Genomic DNA, 25,623 nt, shown 5'->3' on the forward strand with positions numbered 1-25,623 from the left:
TGTTGGCAGCAAATAACCTTGTGTGCACTTGACCAAGTATAAGATGCTTTTTGATGTTAAAAACTTTCCTAAGATGATTCTTTCCTGAGTCTGGCTTTAGGTGTCTATCACTAATTATAAGGCAAATAGGGCCAGACTGAGAAAAACCTATCCATTCAAGCTATATCCTGGCTTTGTTTCATGAAACCCTTGAAAAGAATAAGGAAAAATACCTTGAATCTATTGGCTGCTCCTTCCCCTACCATTAGTAGAATCCCAACTAGACTTTCCCATCTCATTCCAGCCTTTCTGCCTCACAGTCCCATAGCTGAGGTCTATTCAAGTCTCTCCAGGTTTTATTTAGCAGCACTAAAAATGGTAAAAAAAACAAACAAAAACTTCTATTTTCAATTATAGATTCACAACTAAGAAATTGACATTGGGACAATTCACAGAGCTTGGTCACAATTCCCCAGTTTTACTGCACTCATATATGTGTGTGTCATTCTGTTCAGTTTTATCACGTGTAGATTGATGTAACCACCAAAATAATCAAGATACAGAACTGTCCCATCACCACGAGGCTCAGCTGTCCCTATCCCACCCCCTACTTTAACCCCTGACAGCCACTAATCCTCTCCATCTCTATTGTTATTTCAAGAATATTATGTAAATGGAATCAAATAGTGCGTGGCCTTTTGAGATTGGCCTTTTCCACTCAACATAATTTGCTTAGATCCGTCCAAGTTGTTACATGTATCAATCAATAGTTTATTCCTTCTTATTGCTACATAGTACTCTGTGGTATGGGTGTGCCACAGTGTAACCACTCGCCTGTTGAAGGAAATTTTGGTTTTCAGTTTTTGGTGTTTAAATGAAGCTGCTCTGAACAATCATGTACAGACTTTTTCTGTGAACATTTTAATTTCTCTGGACAAATGTCCAAGAATGAGATTGCTGGCTCATATGGTGGTTGCATGTGTAGTTTTAGAAGGGACTGCCAAAATGTTTTCCAAAGTGGCTGTACCATTTTACATTCCCACCAGCAATGTATGAGTGATTCATTTCCTCCACATCCTGACCAGCATTTGGTGGTGTCACTACTTTTCATTTAGCCATTCTGATAGGTGTGTTAGTGATACCCATTGGGGTTTTTTTTCTTTGTTTTTTGAGGGTTTTTTTGGTGAGGAAGATTGGCCCTGAGCTAACATCTGTTGCCAATGTCCCTCTGTTTTCTGTGTGGGACACTACCACAGCACAGCTTGATGAGCAGTGTGTAGGTCTGCGCCTGGGATCTGAACCTGCAAACCCCGGGCCACCAAAGTGGAGGCTGCAAACCTAACCACTACACCGCCATGCTCGTCCCCTATTGTGGTTTTACTGTGCACTTCTCTAAAGGCTGATGAGGTTGAACGTCATTTCATGTGCTTATTTGCCATCTGTATATCCTCAGTAAAATGTTCATGTCTTTTGCTCATTTTCTAACTGGATTATCTTCTTAACTGCAGAATTTTGAGACTTCATTATATATTCTAGATATAAGGTCTTTGTCACATAAGCATTCTGCAAATACTCTTTCCCAGTCTGTAGCTTATCTTTTCATCCTCACATGTCTTTTTCAGAGCAAAATATTTTAATTTTGATAGAGCCCAATTTATCATTTGGAGTTTTGGTGCATCATGCTTTTGGCGTCATGTCTAAGAACTCTTCACCAAGCCCAAAGATTTTCTCATATGCTATCTTCTAAAGGTTTTATACATTAATACTTTACATTTAAATCTATGATCCATTCATCCATTTTGAGTTAATTTATGTATAGGTTTGAGGGTTAGATCAAGATTTGTTTTTCCTGTGGAAAATTTGTTGAGAGCTAACATCTGTGCCAGTCTTCCTCTATGTTGTATGTGGGACACTGCCACAGCATGGCTTATGAGTGGTGTAGGTCTGCACTGGGGAACTGAACCCACTGAAGTGGAGTGTGCTGAACCTATCTACTACACTACGAGGCCAGCCCCAAGATTCATTTTTTTGCTTATGGATATCCAATTGCTCAGGCGCCATTGTTTGAAGGCTCTCCTGTCTCCACTGAATTAATTTTGCACCTTTGTCAAAAATTAGTTGGCCACACTTGTGTGGAGCTAGTTTATTTCATTTTATCTCCTTTGTTGGCTTATTACCCCTACTTCTACATTTTCATTTTAGTTGTGTCCTTTAAAATTTCTAGTGTACACCTTTAGATCTGTCCCACTTTGCTTTCACACAGTATTACATCACTTCACACATAGTGTAAGAACTTTGCCACAATATACACTTCCCCCTCTCTTGGCTTTTGTGCTATTTCTATCAGTCATTTTACTTCTAAGTATGTGATGAACCCCATAATACATTATTACTTTTGCCTTAAGGATTCAATTACCTTTTAAAGAGATTTATAAAATAAGAGTTTAATATTTAGCATCATATCTGGCGATCTTTATTTTACATACTAGCTTTCCACCTCGTATCATTTTCCTTCAGTCTTAAGGGCCTGCTTCAATGTCTTGCAGTGTTCTTAAGCTTTCTCAGGTGAGAGGAGAGCAGCCATGAGGGCTAACCGTGCCTCACTGCAGAGGCAGTGTCTCTGCTCCATGCCAGTGAGGTTTCCCCACTGCTGGTGAGAACACGGACAACTGTGAGCTCCAGCGATTGTCCCGCCTGGCTTTTCTGGTGCTTCTCCCCCTGCCCTCCAGTAGTTTGCTCAGAGGCGTGCTGTGAGCTGAAGGCTGGAGGGGACCCTCTGCAGAGCTCTGTAGTTCTCTCAGTGCATCTCTACTCTCGGGTACTTGCCTCAGGAACTCTAGCTGCCTTGGCCTCCCCTTGTTTTTATATGCCTTGTGAGCTGAGAATGGTTTTTACATTTTTAAATGGTTGGAAAAAATCAAAAGAATAATATTCATGACACACAAAAGTGATATAAAATTCAAATTCCAGTGTCCATAAGTAAAGTTTTATTGTGGAGACAAATGAAAATAGGACATGCCAAAATTTATGGGCCACAGTAAAAGCAGTTCTAAAAGGGAAGTTTATAGCAATACTGGCTTACATCTACAAGTAAGAGAAATCTCAAACAATCTAACAGTGCAACTAAAGGAACTGGAAAAAGAAGAACAGAGCCCAAAATCAGTAGAAGGAAGGAAATAATAAAAATCAGAGCAGAAATAAATGAAATAGAGACTTTAAAAACCAGAAAAAAAAATCAATAAAACTAAGAGCTGCTTCTTTGAAAAGATAAACAAAATTGACAACCTTTAGCTAGACTCACCCAGAAAAAAGAGAAGGTTCAAAGAAATAAAATCAGAAATGAAAAAGGAGAATTACAACAGACGCCTCAGAAGTAAGAAAGATTGTAAGAGAACACTACGAAAAGCGTACACCAACAAATTGAATTATCTAGAAGAAATGGATAAATTTTAAAATAATACAACTTTTCAAAACCGAGTCAAGAAGAAATAGAGAATTTGAATAGACCAATTACCAGTAAGGAGATGGAAACAGTAATCAAAAACATCCTAAAAAATAAGAACCCAGGACCAGATGGCTTCCCTGGTGAATTCTACCAAATGTTCAAAGAAGACTTAATACCCATCCTTCTCAAACTCTTCCAAAAAACTGAAGAGGAGGGGAAGGTTCCTAACTCGTTCTACAAAACCAATATTATCCTGATGCCAAAACCAGACAAGGACAACACAAAAAAAGAAAATTACAGGCCAATATCACTAATGAACATCGATGCAAAAATCCTCAACAAAATACTAGCAAATCGAATACAACAATACATTAAAAAGATCATACATCATGATCAACTGGGTTTCATCCAGGGATACAGGGATGGTTCAACATCCGCAAATCAATCAACGTGATACACCACATTAACAAAATGAAGAATAAAAATCACATGATCATCTCAATAGATGCCGAGAAAGCATTTGACAAGATACAGCATCCATTTATGATAAAAACTCTAAATAAAATGGGGATAGAAGGACAATACCTCAACATAATAATGGCCATGTGACAAAGCCACAGCAAATGTCATTCTCAATGGAGAAAAACTGAAAGCTATCCCTCTAAAAACAGGAACCAGACAAGGATGCCCACTCTTGCCACTCCTACTTAACATATTATTGGAAGTTCTAGCCAGAGCAATCAGGCAAGAAAAGGAAATAAAAGGGGTCAAAACTGGGAAGGAAGAAGTGAAACTGTCACTATTTTCAGATGACATAATTTTATATATAGAAAACCTTAAAGAATACACCAAAAACCTTTTAGAAATAATAAGTGAATATGGTAAAGTTGAAGGATACAAAATCAACATACAAAAATTAGTTGCATTTCTATATACCAACAACAAAGTAGCAGAAAAAGAAATTAATAATACAATCCCATTTACAATTGCAACAAAAAGAATAAAACACCTAGGAATAAACTTAATCAAAGAGGTGAAAGACCTATACACTGAAAACTATAAAACATTGTTGAAAGAAATTGAAGATACAAAGAAATGGAAAGCTAGTCTGTGCTCTTGGATTGGAAGAATTAACAGTTAAAATGTCCATACTTCCTAAAGCAACCTACAGATGCAATGCAATCTCCATCAGAATTCCAACATTTTTCACAGAAATAAAACAAGGAATCCTAAAATTTATATGGAACAACAAAAGACCTCAAATAGCCAAAAGAATCCTGAGAAAAAAGAACAAAGCTGGAGGTATCACACTCCCTGATTTCAAAATATACTACAAAGCTATAGTTATCAAAGCAGCATGGTACTGGCACAAAAACAGACACAGAGATCAATAGAACAGAATTGAGAACCCAGAAATAAACCCACACATTTACGGACAGCTAATTTTCAACAAGAGAGCCAAGAACATACAATGGAGAAAGGAAAGTCTCTTCAGTAAATGGTGTTGGGAAAACTGGACTGCCACATGCAAAAGAATGAAAGCAGACCATTATCTTACACCACACACAAAAATTAAAATGGATTAAAGACTTGAAGGTAAGACCTGGTTTCATGGTTTCAACCGTGAAACTTCTAGGATAAAGTATAGGCAGTACGCTCTTCAATATCGGTCTTAGCAGAATATTTTCAAGCACCATGTCTGACTGGGTAAGGGAAACAATAGAAAAACAAATGGGACTACATCACACTAAAAATCTTCTGCACAGCAAAGGAAACCATCAACAAAATGAAAAGACAACCTAACATTTGAGAGAAAATATTTGCAAACCATATATCTGATAAGGGGTTAATATCCAAAATATATAAAGAACTCATACATCTCAACAACAACAAAACTAACATTCCAATTAAAAAATGGGCAAAAGATCTGAACAGAGATTTCTCCAAAGAAGACATAATGATGGCCAACAGGCACTTGAAAAGATGTTGAACATCATTAACTATCAGGGAAATGCAAATCAAAAGTACAATGAGATATCACCTCACACCCATCAGAATGGCTATAATTAACATGACAGGAAACAAGTGTCAGAGAGGATGTAGAGAGAAGGGAACTCTCATACACTGCTGGTGGGAGTGCAAACTGGTACAGCTACTATGGAAAACAGTATGGAGAGTCCTCAAAAAATTAAGACTAGAACTACCGTACAATCCAGTTATTCCACTGCTGGGTATTTGTCCAAAGAACATGAAAACACGAATGTGTAAAGATACTTGCACCCCTATGTTCACTGCAAGATTATTCACAATAGCCAAGACTTGGAAGCAACCTGGGTGCCCACCAAGGGACGAATGGACAGAGAAGATCTGTTATATATACACAATGGAATACTACTCAGCCATCAAAAACAAAATCTGACCATTTGTGACAACATGGATGGACCTTGAGGGTATTACGCTAAGCAAAATAAGTCAGAGGGAGAAAATCAAATACCGTATGATCTCACCCATAAACAGAAGATGAAAACAACAAACAAACAAACACACAGAGATTGGATTGGTGGTTACCAGAGGGGAAGGAGGAAGAAGGAGGGCAAAAGGGGTGATCAGGCACATGTGTGTGGTGATGGATTGTAATTAGTCTTTGGGTGATGAACATGACGTAATCTACACAGAAATATAAATACAATGATGAATATCCAAAATTTATATAATGTTATAAACCAATGTTACTGCAATAAAAAAAATTAAGAAACATAAGATAAAATAGATATAATAGGAGTAAATTAATCAGTAAATAGGACATCAGTAACATTCCAGCAAAACCATATGTAAAATAAACTGCATTTGAGGGGCCGGCCCGGTGGTGCAGCAGTTAAGTTCACATGTTCCGCTTCTCGGTGGCTGGGGATTCGCCAGTTCGGATCCCGGGTGCAGACATGGCACCGCTTGGTAAAGCTGTGGAAGGCGTCCCACATATAAAGTAAAGGAAGATGGACACGGATGTTAGCTCAGGGCCAGTCTTCCTTGGCAAAAAGAGGAGGATTGGCAGTAGTTAGCTCAGGGCTGATCTTCCTCAAAAAATAAATAAATAAACTGCATTTGAAAACACTAAAAATAAATAAATAAATAAAATAAAGTTTGGTGGACCACAACCTTGCTCGTTCAGTCACGTGTCGTCTATGGCTGCTTTCGGCTACAATAGCAGAGATGAGTGTTTGACAGACTGAATGGCCCGCAAAGCCTGAAATATTTACTATCTGACTGCTGTAGTCTGAATGTCTGTGTCCCCCCAAAATTCATATGTTGAAATCCTAACCCCCAAAGATGATGGTATGAGGAGGTGGGGTCTTTGGGAGGTGCTCAGGTCATGAGGGTGGGCCATTCATGAATGAAATTAGCATTTCTAAAAAAGAGACCCCACAGAGATCACTCACCCCTTCTGCCATGTGGGGACATAGCCAGAAAGCACCGGCTATGAACCAGAAGAGCCCTCACCAGAACTTGACCATAGTGGTGCCTTCATCTTGGACTTCCAGCCTCCCAAACTGTAAGAAATAAATTTCTCTTATTTATAAGCTACCCAGTCTGTGGTGTTTTATTATAGCAGCACGAATAGACTAAGACACTGACCCTTTACAGAAAAAACTCGCCAACCCCTGGCGTAGGGGTATACAGAAGATTGGATGATGTCTTATGTATCTCTTTGAACACTGTGGTGGTGTAACACAAATTGGTGTATGCAGTAAGAGAATAGAGGCAGAGACAAGATACATAATGTCACTTATATGAATGGAATGGTGGTATGAAACAAATGTCTTCAGGGAAAGGATGGAGCTGCATGTAAAACTGAGTGTGTTACCTATATGTATGAATGGAATACTGCATAAGAAATTAACTTAATATTTTAAATGAAAGAAATAAATATGTATAAAATTGAATGACAGGTTGATTATCTCTATGAATGATATATTGATAAATTAATATCTGCAATAAAATAGGGCTGTTATATTTCTGAATTTGTTTATAAAAGTGAATTTTCTAATGAAATAATAGAGCTATACACAAGATTGAATAAATTAATTGTCTCAATAGAGTGTTGATAAAACAAAAATGAATTTATCTAGTTGAGAGGACAGATCTGTAGATAAGATTTTACTGTGTTATTTATAGCTATGAGTGGAATGTTTACACAACATAAGTTCAGTATATCTGCTGAAAGAGTAGTTCTGTACACAAGATTATTTTCTATTTATCTATGAATGGAGGGTTGCATAATGAAAATGATTATATCTATTGAAAAGATAGCACTGTAGCCAAGATTAAATGCTATTTATTTATCTCTATAAATTGAGGTTTGTGTAACACAATACATCTTCTGAAATGATAGAGCTGTACACAAGATTGAGGATATTTAGCTCATGAATGTAGTGTTGATATAACACAAGAAAATGTCTGCGATTAAAGGTTAGAACTATAAACAAGGTTGGAAGGTGTCGCTTTTTTCCTCTTTGAACAGAATGTCAGTGTAACAAGATTGTTTCTACTAAAAAGATAGGTCTGTATCTTTGAATAATGTAATAAGATTGAATAATACATTATCTCTATGAATGATTCCAATACGTGTCTGCAATGAAAAGAGGACTGAATCCTCAGGCTTTCACACAGTCTATGTATATATAGAAAAAAGAGGGCTGAAAGGCACGTTACTTACTGAAATAAGTGGAGTTTTTGTGGGGGTTTTTTTGTGAGGAAGATTGGCCCTGAGCTAACATCTGTTGCCAATCTTTCTTGTTTTTTTCTTTCTCCCCAAAGCCCCAGTATATAGCTGTGTATCCCATTTGCAAGTCATTCTATTTCCTCCATGTGGGATGTGCCACAGCATGGCTTGATGAGTGGTGCATAGATCTGCGCCCAGGATCCAAACCGGTGAACCCTGGGCCGCTGGAGTGCATGAATTTAACTATTCAGCCCCAGGGCCGGCCCCTGGAGTTTGGTTTTAACATGAATAGTTCTATCTACTAGAAGGACTGACCTGTGTATGGTCAATACAAGATTAAATTATGTTAGTTACGTCTACGAATGGAGTGTTGGTATAACACAAGTGAATGTCTCCAGTGAAAGTAGTGATCTAGACACATACATGTGATGATGTTAGTCTGTAAGATTGTAGTTTTAGCATAATAAAAAGAAATGTGTTCAATATAAAGATACACCCACACGCCATTTGCAGAGAGAACATTTAACTCAATTTGTGTATATACACGTGTACGTGCGTGCATGAAAACTGAATTAAATTTTATCACTGCAAATGGACTGTTAGTGTAACGCAAAAGAATATATCTACCAAAGGGACAGAGCTAAAATAAGGTTGAGTATTTTATCATTTCTTATATGGTGGCTATCTTCCAATAAGTAGGAAGCTGAAGCTGCAAGGCCAGATGAGGGCCACACCTGAAATTGGCACAAGGTCACTTCTGCTGTAATCTATTGGTCAAAGCAGTCACGAGGTCTGCCCAGATTCAAGAGTGTGACGAAATAGACTCCACCTCACAAATGAAGCCTGAGAGATATTGTTGTGGCAATCACTGGAAAATAGAATCTGCCGCATATGGAAAAAGGCATAGATAAGATTGAATGGTATGTACATCTATGAATGGTGTGTCGCTGGAACAACAGCATATACACTCAAAGGAATGGAGCATACACAAAATTGAATGATATGCTATGGATTACTATAATGGAGTGTTGTTAAAACAAACCAATGTAGCTGCTGAAAGGAAAGCATTGAACTAAAACATAGGTTTAGTTATTTGTCATCTACCTCTGTAATTGGAGTGTTGGTAGAATAAATATACCTACTGAAAGTGCTGTAAACAGTTATTAATGCCATGTTATGTATCTGAACACAAATGTATCTGCGGAAAGGAACGTGTCACACACCAGACTGAATGATAGTATATGTGTCTAGGAAGGAAGTGTTGCTAGAGCCAAACATACATCTGCATCGTATGGAAAAAGCTATCCATGAGTAAGAATGACACGTTGTGTGTCTCTATGATAATAACGATTTTAGAATTCAAACAAATGTGCTCCCTGAATGGAGCAGGCTCTCCACAAGGCTGAACTCTGCACGTGTCTCTAGGAATGGGGTATTAATACAGAAGCATCTTTGCCTGGCAAAGGAAATGCTATACACCAGATTATGTCTCTCTCTGAAGGAATGTTGGTAAAGACAAAGAAAAAGTACTTACGGAAAGGAAGGATGTATATATAAAATTGGACTCTTCACAGGTTATTTATCTTTACTGTGGTATACTGGAGAACAGACAAATTGAAAGGGTCAAAGCTTGTGTGGGACTGAAAGGGTGAAAGCCAGCTCAGACTGGAAAGAAGATAAGCAGCTCTGCCATTAATTGGGCTGGAGGGACAAATACTGATCAAGAAAGCTGCAGAATTAACAGAAAATACTGTGTCTCCCAAGGTAACGCAACACTTGTAAAATGCCATAACAGCCCCCTCCTATGATGCTGCAGACCTGCCTTGCAATTTCATTGATTACCAGGGATACCCAATTGCTAAACTACCCTCACCTGATGACAGTTCCTAGTCCTCAGTTAGCCCCCGATTCTCATAATCTCATCTCAGGTTTAAATGTTATGGGGTGTTTACTGAAATAAATGAAAAAATCTATATACACAACTTACTGACATTTTATCTCTATAAATGATGTGTTTTTAGAACACAAACGAATATATCTAATGAAAGAGAAGAGCTATACGCAAAGTTGAATATGTCTCTCAATGAAGGATGACCGGAAAAACAAAAGAAAGTATATTTTGAAAGGAAAAAAACTACAGTCAAGATTGAATAATTTAAGTCTCTTTGAATGGATTGTCGCTAGAACATAAACTAAAGCAAAGTGCTATACATAAAGCCATTTACATTTTGTTTCTGTATGGAGTGTTGGTGGACACACATGATTTCATCTATTGAAAGGAACATGGTATGTATCAAATTGAATATTTTATTTGTCTAAGAAAGGATTAGCTAACTTTTTCTATAAGGGGCCACAGAGTGATTATTTTCAGCTTTGAGGGGCAAATGGTCTCTGTTGCAACTACTCAACTAGGCCAAAGCAGCCATATGCAACAGGCTGACGAATGGCTGTGCCCGTGTGCCATAAAATTTTACTTGCAAAAACTGAATTTGCCCTGGGCCATAGTTTGCTGCCCTTTGACTTACAGACATGGACTGCAGAACACAAATGCATGTATCTCCTCATAAAAACTGCTGTTTAAAAGATTGAGCGATAGGTGTCTCTAGAAATTGTGTCTTGGTAGAACAAAAACTAATGTATTTGAGAGGAAAAAGTGATAAAACTTGATGACATGCTTGATATGTCTATGAGTAAATGGTTGCTAAAATACATAAAAGATATATTCTCAAAGGAAAGCTGCAGACTCAAAATTGAGTTCTGTATTATTTATTTATGTGACTGAACAAAGAAACATATCTAATGAAAGAGGTATACTCAACATGGAAGAATATGAAATCTATCTCTATGAATAGACTATAAAAACTAAGTTATCTACTCAAAAGAAGTAGCTGAACAAAAGGAGAATAAAATATTGTATAATAAATATGTATCTGCATAATGAGGGAAAAACTACACACACACACTTCAATTACATGCTATCTATCTCTATGAAAGGAATGTTGGTAGAACACTAGCATATCATCATAAGAGAATTTCCTATACACATAATTAAAGTATATATTTTATATCTCCATGAATGAAGAGTTTGTAAGTCTAAATGAATATATCCACTGAAAGAAAGGATTTATACACAAAACTGAATGATATGAAATATATCTTTATAAATGGAATGTTGGTAGAAAACAGTAACAGAAGAAGGTAGGTATCCACTGAAAGGAAACATCTATACTCAATACATATTGTAAATCTCTGCAATAAAAAGTGGTTAGAATGGAAATGACTCTACTCAAAGAAAAGTGGTACACACAAACTGAATGATGGGTTACTCATCTCTGAATTGAATGTTGGTATAACAACAGTGAGAGTATCTAATGAGACTGAGTGATGTGTTTTTATCTCCATGAATGAAGTGTTTGTGAACACAAATGCAGATATCTGAAGTGTTAGTAGGATACAAGCAATTGCACCTATTAAAAGGAAAGATTTAGAAACAAGACTGAATGAAAGGCTTTCTCTCTATGAATGGATTGCTGGCAGAACTGAAATGAGTATCTGATGAAACAAACTGCCATACACAACCCTGAACGATGTTTCATTTCTCTATGAATGGAGTCCTGGCGAACCCAAATGAATACATCTACTCAAACAAGAATGGTATACATAAGATCCATATATATATGAAATTCATATATATGTAAATGTATATGTCTTAATAAATGAAGCAATAACCAACACAAGCAAAAAATCTACTTAAAGGAAAGATATATTCAAAAGATAGAATTAGGGGGCTGGCCCCGTAGCCAAGTGGTTAAGCTTGCACGCTCCACTTCGGCGGCCCAGGGTTTCGCCAGTTTGGATCCTGGGCACAGACATGGCACCGCTCATTAAGCCATGCTGAGGCAGTGTCCCACATAGCAGAGCCGGGAGGACCTACAACTGGAATATACAACTATGTACTGGGAGCTTTGGGGAGAAGAAGAAGAAGAAGAAGAAGAAGAAGAAGATTGGCAACAGATGTTAGCTCAGGGCCAATCTTTAAAAAAAAAAAAGATTGAATTATATGTTATGCATCTCTATGAAAAGAGTGCAGAAAAATATCTTCAATGAAAGAATGGAGCTAATAAACATAAAACTGAATGTGTTACTTATATCCATGAATGGAGTGTTGCATAACAACAGAATTTATGAATATCTTAAATGAAAAGAAAGAAGTAAACACAAAATTGAAGGATATGTTTGGTTCCCGGGAGTATTCATCCCTGGGTCCTGCTAGAAACCAGACTTCCAGGCCCAGCCCACCTCAGAGATAAGAACACAGGGACTACAGGGGTAAATCCACAGCACTGGATCCCTCCAGCAGCCAAAAAACTGCTTTCTCTTATCAAATAAAGGACTCTGTGTTTCTAACGAGAAGCCACTTGTGACTCCTTCCCATTCATCTTGTAAAAAAGGCGGCCTCCCATGGCCCCACCTGCACTGGCCCCACCTGCTCCTAGGAGACGGACATCCGGCCTTAGACTTCCCCTCGCCCCCACCCATGGCTGACAAATCTTCAGGTTATAGTGTTGCTGTACCAACCCTACCAGTCAACTCTGCCCACCCTGCTGTGGCCCTGGAAACTAGACTGTTTTATTTAATGGACATGCCACTCACCCAAGTGGTTGTAACTGGTACTGCAAGGTGTATTATAAAAACAGACGTTGCAAGTGTATGTATTACTTCTCTTGATGGTAAAGGATGTTCCCACCGGGGACATGCCATAATGAGAACAGTGGCAGTGGGATGAGTACACATCTGGGTCTCCCCTGGCATCCCCAGCCCAAATGTGTAGTGTGGGTGAAGCAGTACCGGATCAGTGGGGAAGAGGCCACTGACGAATGAAAGAGGTGGTAGAGAAAGGCAGGCTTAAGGACACCTCCTACTCGGGCCAATTAGTCCTGATGAGACTTTCGAATTACAAGCGTTAATTACGGACAGTAATCATAGTTCAGCCTGTGGGAAAAGGACGTTGGCAAAAGTGTCCCCTGGCGTTTTGGACTTGGTGTCCGTATGAGAAGTGGCGAGGACACAGAGAGACACACAGAAGGTGCTGTGAATGGAGGCTGAGATTGGAGTGATGTGTCTACTAGCCAAGGAATGCCGCCAACCACCAGGAGCTGGGAAACATGAATGGAACAGATTCTCCCTCGGTTTCCAGAAGGAATCAACCCTGCCACCACCTTGACTTTGCACTTCTGGCCTCCTAAACTGTGAGAGAATACGTTTCTGTTGTTTTAAACCTCCCAGTTTGTGGTATTTTCTCACAGCAACCTCAGGAAACTAATACAGCCGAGGCTCAGCTCCCTGAGGAGCAAAGCGTTAGATAGCGTGGGCTCTAAATATGGAATTTCCCAGGACACCTCCCATCTGGATAGAACGTTTAATACTGAGATTGGTGATGGAGAGGCAAAGAGGCCCAGACAGCCCATAAGAGAACCAAACCACCTAATTAATCCTTCTCACCCTTCATTCTTCCTTACCAAGCCATGCAGCATGCTGTTTGGAACATCAAATGCCACTTCTTGAAGGAAAGGCACAGAAGTGAGGGCAACACCCTCTAACTGTGACTAGTTTCCTCAAGTCTCCCTTTCGACCTGTGGCTCCCAGCCCCGGAGGACCTGGAGCAGACCAGCACTGGGACACATTCATCGCCACAGCCCCTGAATCTGCATCTCCTCCTAAGCCTCAGACCCCATGGACCTGCAGCAGGTGGGGAAGGCACCGGCAGCGCTGAGCAGGAGGCCAGGCCCACCAGAAAGCCCAGCACCAGCCCAGTGCAGGAAAGGAATTGCCCTGAGTGGGCGGGCAAGATCTTGCCTAAGACTAATCCCCAGGAGGGAGCCACTCCTCCTCCTCCCAGGGGGCAGAAGAGAGTCTGGGGCAGACCTTGCCATGAGGGCACCACGTCCTCCTTTTACCTGCAGCATGCCCAGCATCACGCAGGACGGTTGTTCAGCTAGTGCTTGTCAACTCCTCTAGGACAGAGCATGGCTTTTGCTTCTTTCCCATACCCTCCCACACCAGCATGACACAGGGCATACAGGCTGTGTGAGAGCATGGCAGGACCCAACAGGTGGACCCTTCTCAAGGCCTTACCCGCCCCTGCCTAGATTGATAAATGGCTGGAATTCAGAAGCAGGAGCCAGGGATAAAATTTATTGCAGTTCCCAGGAATCCCAAGGCTTTGGGCTCTGGAAGAATAAATCTGGGAGGCATGGGGTGCAAGAGATAGTAGTGAGAAAATGGAAGCTAAGTTTCAAGGAAAGTGTTCATTTTTCTCACTCATTTTTTTTTTAATTAAGGGGTTAATATAGAGAAAAGGGGGCAAGAGCCAGGAGACCCCCTCAAAGTCAGAGGGTTTGGTTTCCTCTAGCAATTTTCTGTGCCATGATTTCCAGAGGAGGGATGGTCCTAAAGTCCTATGTCACTGCGCACCTGGCTAGTGAGAAAAGATGGAATGTGGCTGGGAGAGAGTACTCACTGCTGTCCTCACAGTCTGGAGACTTCACATGTACCAGGCTCTCAGGGTCTGCCTCCCTCCCCGTCAAGCCCTATAAACCTACGATCTGGAGAGAGAGCTTGCAAGACAAGGCAGGATGGGAAAAACCCAAGAATTGAAAGTGGCAGGTGAAGTGGCCTGAGAGGAGAGAAGGAGCGCTTGTGAATCCAGGAGACCCTCTCCCAGTCTACAGCGCCCTTCCCAAACGCCCCATTGGGAAATCACTACATGCACAGGCACCATCACTTCCTGCCACATAGCCCCTTCAGGGCACCGAGGGTCAAGACTCACTTTGTTGCCAGCTCGTAGATCACCTGGCCAAAGTCGTTTCTGTGCTGCCATCAGTGGTGGCCCTCAGTCTGGCTGCAGATCAAAGCTCTGGACTAAAACTCCCTCTGCGATGCTCACATTCTGCAAGTGCATCCTCCTATCCACCATCCTGCACCGCCCCGCCTCCCCCAAATCACACACTCCCTGCCCCTCATCAAATCTGACATGCCCTACCTGGAGGACTATATGCTCAGTGGAATAGGTCACACACAGAAAGGGAACTACTGTAATGATCTCACTTATATGTGGAATCTAAAATAAGTCAGTCAGGGGTTGGCCCAGTGGCGCAGCAGTTAGGTGCACATGTTCTGCTTTGGTGGCCTGGGCTTCACCGGTTTGGATCCTGGATGCAGACATGGCACCGCTTGGCAAGCCATGCTGTGGTAGGCATCCCACATAAAAAAAGTAGAGGAAGATGGGCACGGATGTTAGCTTGGGGCCAGTCTTCCTCAGCAAAAACAGGAGGATTGGCAGCAGATGTTAGCTCAGGGCTAATCTTCCTCAAAAAAAAATAAAAATAAAAAATAAATAAAATAAGCCAGTCAAATTCATAGAAACAGACAGTAAAATGGTAGTGGCCAGGCCTGGAGTGTGAGAGAAATAGCGAGATGTTAGGTAAAAGGTACAAACTCAGTGATAAGAAGAATAAGTTCTGGAGGTCTCACGTACACCAGAGTGACTACAGTTAATAATAACATATCATATACTTAAAATTTGCTGAGAATAGATCTCAAATGTTCTCATCACACAAAAAAATGGTAACTATATGAGATGATGGGTATGTTAATCAGCTTAATTGTGGTAATCATTTCACAATGTACATGTGTATCAAAACATCACATTGTACAACTTAAATATATATACAATTTTATTTGTCAAATTTGTCAGTAATACTTCAATAAAGCTGAAGAAAAAAATTTTAAGAAAACAACTCTGCCACGCCCTCACATCTGTCCCTGACCAGTCCCCCCTCCCATGACACTTCCAGACCACCTGCTCTTCTATCCCATACCTTTCACCACACCCTCCTCTCTTCCTGCTGAAATCTGCAGATCTCGAATAAAATCAAACAGCTGATTCTTCCTCCCCTCTCAACCTCCCCTCTCAACCTCCCCCAGTTCTCAGTGCTATTCGCAGCTAGGCCTTAGGAAGAACAAAATCATTAACGCTGCCCAAATGGGCTTGTATTTTTAAAAAAGTACTTTTAAACCAAATGAATCTTTAACTGAAGGGTGAGTTTTGTTTTCATATATTTGTTTTTGAGTGTTTTTGCTTTATAGAGGGTAACAATACTAGGACCTCCCTTCTAGAAAGAACTGGCCTAAAGGAGGGGCCTCCTTTTTGCCTCTCTGGCTTCTCATTGAATCTTCAAATGTGATTATGGGTAGAATTACATTGGGAAGCTTACTAAAAACACAGAACCCAGGGCCCCACTCACCATCTCACTCAGAGTAAAAGCCAGAGTCCTTACAATTGCTCACAAGGCCCTACGCCATCTGGGCCTCATCTCCTCTATCATTCGCCACATGGCTCCCTCTGCTCCAGCCCAACTGGCCTCTCCTGTTGTTCCCTGAATACATCCTGCATGCTCCTGCCTCAGTTAAGGGCCTTTGCACTTGCTCGGTCTGGGACACTTGTCCCCGCGGCTCACTCCCTCACCCTCTTCAGGTCTTTACTCAAATGGTAATCTCAGTGAGGTCTTCTAAAGTTCTGCACCCAATTTCAATGGGGGGTGAGGGTGTTCCCTATCACCAAGCAATTCTCCAGACACCAGCTGGGTGTCCTACAATTCAACTCAATTCTGACACTGTCTGCCCAGAAATAGCAACAGTGCCGGTCCCGCCACCCGATACTCACATACACTTCAGATGACGATGAGTCCAGGTTGTCACCTGTGCTTCTGACCGAATGGCTATAGATTGGAGGTTCCAATAACCCCCTCATTGGGTTCCATTAACTAGCTAGAGTGGCTCACAGAACTCAGAGAAACATTTTACTGACTGGATTGCCAGTTTCTTATAAAAGGATATAACTCAGGAACAGCCAGATGGAAGAGATGTGTGGCATGGGGCAAGGGTGCAGAGCCGCCATGCTCTCTCTGAGGGCACCACTCTCCTAAATCTCACCAGCTCAGAAGCTCCCTGAACCCTGTTCTTCTGGGTTTTCATGGAGGCTCCATTACAGAGGTATGAGTGACTGAAACTACAGGCCATTGGCGAGCGACTCAACCTCATCCCCTCTGGAGGTCAGGGAGATAGGACCGAAAGTTCCAACCCTCTAATCACACGGTTGGTTCTCCTGGCAACCAGCCCCATCCTTAGGTTCGGTACAAAAGTCACTTCATTAATATAACAAAAGACACCTCTGTCCCTCTCATCACTCAGGAAATTCCAAGGGAATTTAACAGTTCTATGCCAGCAACAGTGGAGAAGACCAAATCTTTACTATAATCACAGTGTCACACCTTCCCTGGACACTCTACCAAAAACTGCCACTCTCCCAATACTTCCCATTCCCTTCCCAGACTGACCATTCTCTTTCACACTCACCATTCAGTTAATATAGGTTTTTCTTGTTTACTTTGACTATTGTCTATCTTGCCCACTAGAATGTTAAATTCCACTAGGGTATTGTTGAAAGAACTAGGCCCAAGATGGAGCCGCTCCTGTCCAGAGAGCCAAACCGAAACTTAGGTAACTTTCACGTCCCTGTAATGCTTGACCAGAAACGCAGGCTATCCCTTCAGCCAATCCCCAAACGCCCAGCCAACTCTGGGCTCTAGACTTACTTCCTTGTTCCTTGTCACCCCAAACAAGGCTGACTGGGGTGGCCCCAGCCCATCAGATATTTTCTATTTTCCTCTTTTGTTTGTTCTTTATTTTTTATCCTATAAAAGCTTCCTGCCTTCCACCCCATTTTGCTGACAGAATGAAGACTGTCCACTTCAAGAAGTGTTAAAGTTTGTGTGTATCACATAAACTGTGGTTTTTAATCATTTTTCAATAGTATACATTTTTATTTTAGTCGCTGCTGTTTCCCCAGCAGCTAGAACAGTTCCTGGCACATAGGCGGCACTTAATCAGTACCATACAAGTGATGACTGGATTTCATTTTATCCTCACGCACTCCTGTGAGCATATTGTTTCATTTACTCCATTATTATTCTGCGAGGCCTCATGCTGTGTGTGGGGGACCCAGCTGATGACCATGAGATAGACACAAGGCTCCTTCCTTCACAGGGTTCACAGGATTTTGAAATAAAGCAAACAAACAAGTACCTACAATAACAAACTCCGATAAGCCTAGAAACGGAAAGTACAGAGTGTTCCACACCAGGTGCTCTGCGTACGTCATCTCAGTTGCCTCTCACAAGGGCATCCTGAAGCAGCTGTTCTGCAGGAAACTAAAACCCAGAGAGCCGAAGTATTCTGTCCAGACCTCAGCCTCAAACCCAGATCTGCTTCACTCTAAACCCCACGGTCACTTAGGTCTCCCTTACGTTCGACCCCTAGAGAGGAAGTTAGTTACACTCTTGAGCTACAGGCCAAAAGGCAATGAGAAATTCAGGCACACCAGCGTCACACTCCCCAAGGGGGATGTCCCTTGCTGGGATCGTCATGAGACCTACTTGCAGCAAGCCCAGGCGTTTGAAGCCCTTCCCATGAGGGAGCACATTATCTGGACTTTGGGATTAAGACTCAGGGAGAGGGCATGGGACAGGTTAAGATTTCACTCTCCCAGGAGAGGAAACTCTGAGGATTCTGTCCACATTTGAAGCCACAGAGAAGAGTCCTCTTTCCTTGATGCCGTTCCCTTCCTCTCTTCTCTTACCAAAAATATACTTGGAAGTGCTGGCAGGAAGGAGAACACAGGGCCTTGGGGTGAAAAGCCTTCCTTCAGTGCCCATGGCTCCAAACCTACTTGCGTCCTCTGAGGCAGGTTCAGGCGGCCAATGGTGCAATCCTCAGATGTCAATGCCAAATGAGGCAGCTCCTTACAGCCTCCTGTAACAGCTCTCACTTCTCCAGAGCCCCTGAGGGTCCAGGCTCTGGGCTAACCCCTCCACAGGCACTACGTCCCACATGAAGGAAGTCACTGTCTGTATCCCCATTTTATAGACGAGCACACTGAGACTCCTAAGTAGTCGTCACTAGCTCATAAATAGCTCCTGTTCCTCTTAAAACACTATGACTAACTGCATTTTATGTTCATTTGGCTGGAGTCTGGGGAGACCTCTGCACACCAGACGGCAGGACTGATGCTCAGCTCTCTGACCAACGGATGCTCATGCCCAGCCTCACAGTCGGTCCAACGCCTCACACCGGAAGACAGGCGAGGAGGTGGAAACGCTACCACACCGGGGGAATTACAAAGACTTGCCTATGGCGGCATGGAGCCAAGATTAAACTCACGTCCATCTCGGCTTCAGAGCTTATGCCAAGCGGGAGAGGACATGGTCTGGGTAACCCAGGCTGAGCAGACGGCAGGCCAGGCCGGCTGCTCCGGCTCTTGGGGTGACTCCCCCGCCCGCCGGCTTCCTAAGCGCACGAACCACAGTCCCGAGAGAGCAGTGAACGCATGCGTAAGGGGGGACAGCGGTAGCCACGGGGTCCAGCGCAGCCACAAACGGCAGCCTGTTGAGGGGTCGCAGCAGCGACAGCCGCTAGCCACCATCTCCAGTCGGGACGCTAAGAACGCGAGGGGCTATGGTCCTGCGCCGCACTCGCTTGAGGGCAGAGGTAAGCCCGTACTTCCGTTACTTACTTCCGGTGAATTCCGGGCGCCGCCGGAAACAGAAGGGGATGAAGCAACGGAGCCGCCTGGGACCGGAAGTGGCATACAGGGCGCCGCCATTACAGACCGGAAGGAGCGGCAGGGCGCCGCCATTATGGGTTTGGCCTAAAGGGAAAGGGGCCGCTTGGCCGCTCTACGACCGGAAAAAAAGAGGCAAGGAGGGCTGGGCGCCGCCATGACAACCTGACACCAGAAAAGGCGGGGTGTGCCTACCTGACTGATCACCCACTGGCACCGGCCTCGAGATGTGAGTAGTGGGAGCGCCTATCCCGTACCTACCCCGGCACCTCTTTTCTTCCCCAGTGACCTGGACCTAGCCTCAAACTCCAGGAAGAAGGCTTGGCCTCTCTGTTCCTTAGAGATCCGACCCTTAGGCTTCAGCGCCGGCCCTCACAAGCCCCATCGGTCCGCGTGTCTGGGCACCGCCCTCTGAGCGTTTAGGCTCCGCCCGTCTTTCTCGTGGTCACCGAGAACTTTAAGGTCCAGTCTCAACACCCAAGCTCTTCCCCCATGTCCCCGGGCCGCATCCCTCATCCTGCAACCCTAGGACTCCAGGCTTGTCTCAGGACCTATAGGAGTCCTAAACCCGTCCCTAGAGCTCCAAGTTCCAACCCCCATCACCTAATCTTACTTTTGAAACTTCCAGATCTACCCAGTACCCCAGACCGCACCTGTAGGGCCCACAGACTTGTTGCTAGACGCCTCTGGATTTCCAGACCTTGTCTCCAGAGCCCCAGTCTCATCCAGGGCTTCCAGATCATGCCCCTAGGACCCTGAGACCCACCCCAGGACCCCCAGATCCACCCCGGATCTCATGTCTCATCTCCAGTAGCCCTGTCCTCAGGCCTCATCTCTAAGACTCTCTGGTCAAGAGACCTTCTCCAGGCCAAGACCTCACCTCTTGGGCCGCTAAACCTCACCTTTCGACCTCCAAACCCATGTAAGGCTCCCAGGTTCTCTCCTTAGAACTCTAGATCTTACTTCAAAGGCTCTCAGCTTTCTCTGCATGATTCCCGGGCCTACTGGAGGATGCCTAGACTCCAAGACCCTTCCTCCAGGACCCCCAAGGCCTGCATTAGAATAATCAGACCTCCTGTTAGCACCTCCACTATCTCCGCAGAAGCCCCAGCCAGCTGCACAACCCCCAGGGCTTATGCCTCACTTCTACACCTCCCTGACCCTACCCCAGGATCCTTCAGTCTCCCAGATCTGTACAAGACCCCTAATCTCCCCAGACCCACACCAGAACTTCCTTTCCTGCCTGCTGCCTGGACTTATCCACAGCCTACCATGCCCCACAGGCAGGCGGCCCTGGAGGTCACTGCACGCTACTGTGGCCGGGAGCTGGAGCAGTATGGCCAGTGTGTGGCAGCGAAGCCTGAGACATGGCAGAGAGACTGTCACCACCTTAAGATGAGCATCGCTCGATGCACATCCTCCCAGTGAGTGTGGGCGAGTGCGAGACAGTGTGGGGAGGTGGGCAGTGGCGTGGAAGCCTCCCGGGGCCTGAAATGCCCTACCCCCACAGCCCAATCATCCGTCAGATCCGCCAGGCCTGTGCTGAGCCTTTTGAGGCCTTTGAGGAGTGTCTTCGACAGAATGAGGCAGCAGTGGGAAACTGTGCAGAGCATGTACGCCGCTTCCTGCAGTGTGCTGACCAGGTGCAACTGCCACATTCACCCTCGACTGTGGAGGTAAATGGGGGGCTCACCAGTTCCTCTCACCCCTTCATCCTTCTAGATGGGTAGAGTAAAGACCTTGGAGTTATCCTCAGCCCCACCTCACCCACACACAGACCTTCACCATGCATCCAGAATCCAGAACATGATCACCTCTTGCCCCCCACAGCCCCTGCGTTCATCCAGCCATCTCCCCCACCCCTCCACTTCAGAGTACCTGCTCCAGCCTTCTTTCTGGTCTCCCTGAACCCCCTCTTACCTTGCCTCCATACAGTGGCCAGAGTGAGCATTTAAGAACTGAAAACTAGTCACATTACACCTTTGCTTAAAGCTATTCAATGGCTTCCTAGTCACACTGAGAACAAAATCCTAGGTCCTTGCTGGGTTCTCTGTGTTCTTCCCCAGGCTGACGTCATCTCCCTCCTCCCTTACCCACTCTCTCTTTCCTTTTTTCACTCCCCCTCAGCTATACTGGCAGAGGGGGGTGAGGATGGAGCAAAAAAATCTTGCTTTTTTAAATGTATATTGTACATAAACATATACAGTATATCTGTGGTTTTAAAATTTCATGGAGGGGCACAATTTTTAAAAATGTCTAAAAGCCTCCTTGGGGGACAACAGTGAAGAGCAGGTTGAGAAACACTGTTTAGCTGTTTATTCTCACCCCCGGGACTGCAAGCTCCAAAGGCAAAAGTCATGCCTTTCACCAGCCCCCTCTGAACACCCTCGCATTTGCTCCTCTCTTTGTCCCTGTGGCCCCGTCTTCTCTTTTTGCACTTAGAAGAGAAGCCTTCTCCTGAGCATCCATGTTCCATCTTATCCCTTTTGGTTCATCCTCTTTAATGATCCCAGAGTGATCTCAGAGGAATCAGACCATGTTCTTCTTGACTTAACAGCCTTTCTGTGGCTCCTCACTTCCATGAGGCCAGGTTTAACTCTGGCACAGTCTATAGGGCCTTGCAGGATGTGGCCCACCTCCCCACTTTCTCCCTCAGGCTCCATGTTCCAGCCCCGGTGAACATGCAGTTACTCAAGTGCATGTCTCTCCTGCTGCCAGGCTTTTCTCCTACTGTTTTCCTCTGTCTGGACTGCCCTTCCTAATCCATCTGGCTAATTCTATTCCAGCTTAACTGTCACCTTCTTCAGAAAACCTCCCCGATGGCCCATCCTCGTCCCTGGGTTCCCAAGGACCCTGAGCTCTGTCCATCATGGCTTACATCTTACTGCCTTATAACTGCTTCCCTCCCATCACCTATTTCAGAGGAATTCTTGGCTGAAGATTGGCGAGATGCCCTTCTACCAGGCCCTGTAGTCATTGGTGTTTTAATGAGGCAGGGATAAGTGAAAGGTTCAGGCCCCAAAGGCAGACACCAGCATGAAGGACTTTTAATTCTTCTCAGAAAATATTCAGTAATGATTGCATATTGGTCATGCTAGTTTCTTAGTCATATCTTGGTGACATTTCTTTCTTTCAAGTTTTTTGAACACCTGAACAGTAAAGACCTCACCCTTCTGTCTTAGGGCCAGTTGCTCCTTCCCTCCCTGGACAGGCAACCAGCCTCTCCCTGGTCTTCCTGTGGCCACCCCTGCCACCCGCGCCCCCCCCCCCCCATCTACTCTCCGTGACAGCCAAAGAAGCTTTTAAAATTGGAGATTAGGTCACATTCTCTCCTTTAAAACCTTGTTGTGGCTTCTCAGTGTACCCAGAGTAATTAACACCACACCCAGCTCCTCCTCGCTTCTTCCTCCTTCCTGGTAATGGCATCCCAGTTACAACTTTTCCTCCCTGACTGGGGGCAGTGAGATTCAGGCCTCCTCTATTCTCTATTTTACAAAATAGCGGAGACACAAACAGCCTCATCTCGTAAAAAATTTATAGAACGTCTCCTGTTAATGTAGCTGACAATTTAAAGTGCAACTTGTACCTCCCCGTCCACACACACCTTTGCTCTTTATCCTGATTTAGCTTTCTTCCTACAGTTTATCAATGGTTGACGTATTTTTGTTCATTGGTTGTCTGTCCCTAGAGGCAGAGATTTGTGCCTGCTGCATCCATCGCTGGGTCCCAGTACCTGTAACAAGGCTGGGCACACAGCAGGTGCTCAGTAATACAGTAGAATAGTGCCTTCCCTGCTCCCATTGACAGTTCACTGTGTCTGATGTGTTCATATGGCAGGTGGCCAGGGCTGTCACCTCACGCCCTCTCCCTCCAGACTGTGGGCTCTGCAAGGGCAGCCTCTGCTGTATCTACATAATCTCCCCAGCAGTGGACCCAGAGCTGGCACAGAAGAGGTGCTAGGAGATGTTGATGTGTTTTCCCCACAGGCACAGCCACTTCCCGCCTCCTGAGGACTCTTTGGACTGTAGGAAAACTGGACATGAGTGACTGTCCACTTGTTGATGCCCCCACCCTTGAAGAGTGGCCAGATGAGGTCATCAGGGCCTTGGATGTGGGCCTGACTTCCCTGGACATCAGGACTCACAATAAATGAAGACTCTGTGTACCAGGCTTTGATTCCTGCCTTCAGCACCTGAGGGGGCCCTAGGAGAGCTGGCTGGGCAGAAACCCTGGTCCCCTGTCCCCCAGCTTCACTTAGTTTGCCAAAGAAGGGCCTGGGCGGGGGCTCTGTCTGTTCACTAGGGTTAAGAGGACCCCTCTTCCCTTGTTAACTCTGCCAGCAGCCATTTCCTGTCCCCTGCTGCAGGGACATGGGGAAAGGCTCTTTCTGTCTTCCACTCTAGCATTTATCAAGTCTTTATTGAGTGTTTACTTGAGGCTTAGGGGCAATAAATAACACACCTCTTTCCCTCCTGAGTTCAGAAGCAGTTGAGCAATAGACATGGGCATTAGGCATGCAAATGAAAGCACTGGCTTTATTATTGGAAACAGCTGCATTGAAGAATGTGGCTTAGAGTCTCCTGCACTGGACTTCTGTCTTGCTTTGCATTCTTCCAGAATTCAACCCTGAGAATTTGAGTGCAGACAATATATTGGAACATAATTCCAGAAACACTCGTAGGGGAGTGGAGAGATGAGATAGAGAGGGAAGCAGCCAATAAAAGGTGCATTATCAAGCCAGTTACCACTGTGGGCAACTAGGGCTCAATCCCACTGGGGACTTCGGGAGACTGTGTAGAGCACACCTCAGTCACCTTATCCATGGTAAGAAGTTGGGGTGTATATCCGCCAACTCCCCATCTGTCACTGAGGGCTGTTTTCAAGGGTGTTGACCATCTGGCACGTCTGCCTGCCCTGTGTGTAGTTGAGTGCCCTCCTGCCATCAGGAGAGAGCCTGAGCAGAGAGTAATGGAACCAAAAGCAGGCTTCAGCACACAGAAGAAAGTGCCGAGTGAAGCTGGGCAGGTACCAGCAGTGGCTGCTGCAGCTTCTTAGCGCTTCTCCTCAGGATTACAGGCTCCGTGGGCACAGCTGGTTGATCACAGGCTCCCCAACAGGGGCAGATCCTAAAGGGCAGAGGGCAGACAGGCAAGTATACAGGAGAGAGAGAGATCCCAGAGCTCTAAGCTGAGCATGTGCAGGGCCTGCACCCAATTTCACCCTTCAGACAAGTTGCTCCTCCCTCGAGGTGACTCCAAGCCTCCGAAAATTGGAAGTGACTGGTCAGCACAGACCGAACAGGCCATTGGACACTTAAGGCTTGTGCTCTGGTTTGGAAAAATGAACTGGAGTCTCCCCTGGGGATTTGATCTCTAAGACAAGGGAAGTTGTCAGTTGGCTTAGGAGCTAGGGTGGAAGACCTATGCAGCCAGGGTTGCAGGAGCCATCAGAAGCCATGTGGCCACAACAGGAGGAAACCCAGGTAGCGGAGAGAGGATTGTGATCAGTTCCTGTGGTCCCTGAAAGGGCTGCTTTTGTCCTGGTGGCTTTCTCTTTCCAGCTGCAGTATCCTTGCGCTGTGGATTGCGCCCTCAGATTTCTGTGTACGTTTTCAGCCAACCTCACTTTGCATCGTAAGCTAAAGTGGGGTTCTACACCATGTAACTAAAAGAATTATGATTACAACAGACAAAATGGCAATCAAGACTGTGTTTTAGAACATTTCTTCTAAGTGGCATCTCTTCCAGTAAACTAGACCAGCTTCCTTGTATGGTGGTGTTGCCTGCAGCCGCAAAGGGC

At 44.2% G+C, this 25,623-nt stretch overlaps 1 protein-coding gene across 2 annotated transcripts; it reads left to right on the forward strand.

The window, feature by feature from the left end:
- Positions 1–19,824: 19,824 nt before the first annotated feature.
- Positions 19,825–23,994, forward strand: CHCHD5 (coiled-coil-helix-coiled-coil-helix domain containing 5). 2 transcript variants are annotated; one of them, XM_046662317.1, is made up of 4 exons: positions 19,825–20,053; positions 21,042–21,248; positions 21,335–21,500; positions 23,811–23,994. In XM_046662317.1, the coding sequence occupies exons 2-4, from the start codon at positions 21,097–21,099 to the stop codon at positions 23,832–23,834; spliced, it is 342 nt and encodes a 113-aa protein (XP_046518273.1). In that variant the 5' UTR covers positions 19,825–20,053; positions 21,042–21,096; the 3' UTR covers positions 23,835–23,994. The 2 variants fall into 2 exon arrangements, with proteins under 2 accessions (XP_046518273.1, XP_046518274.1); XM_046662318.1 differs by having other exon boundaries at positions 19,851–20,053; positions 21,108–21,248.
- The last annotated feature ends 1,629 nt before the right edge of the window (positions 23,995–25,623 follow it).

Source organism: Equus quagga, chromosome 5 (assembly GCF_021613505.1).
Source record: "Equus quagga isolate Etosha38 chromosome 5, UCLA_HA_Equagga_1.0, whole genome shotgun sequence".
NCBI lineage: Eukaryota > Metazoa > Chordata > Mammalia > Perissodactyla > Equidae > Equus > Equus quagga.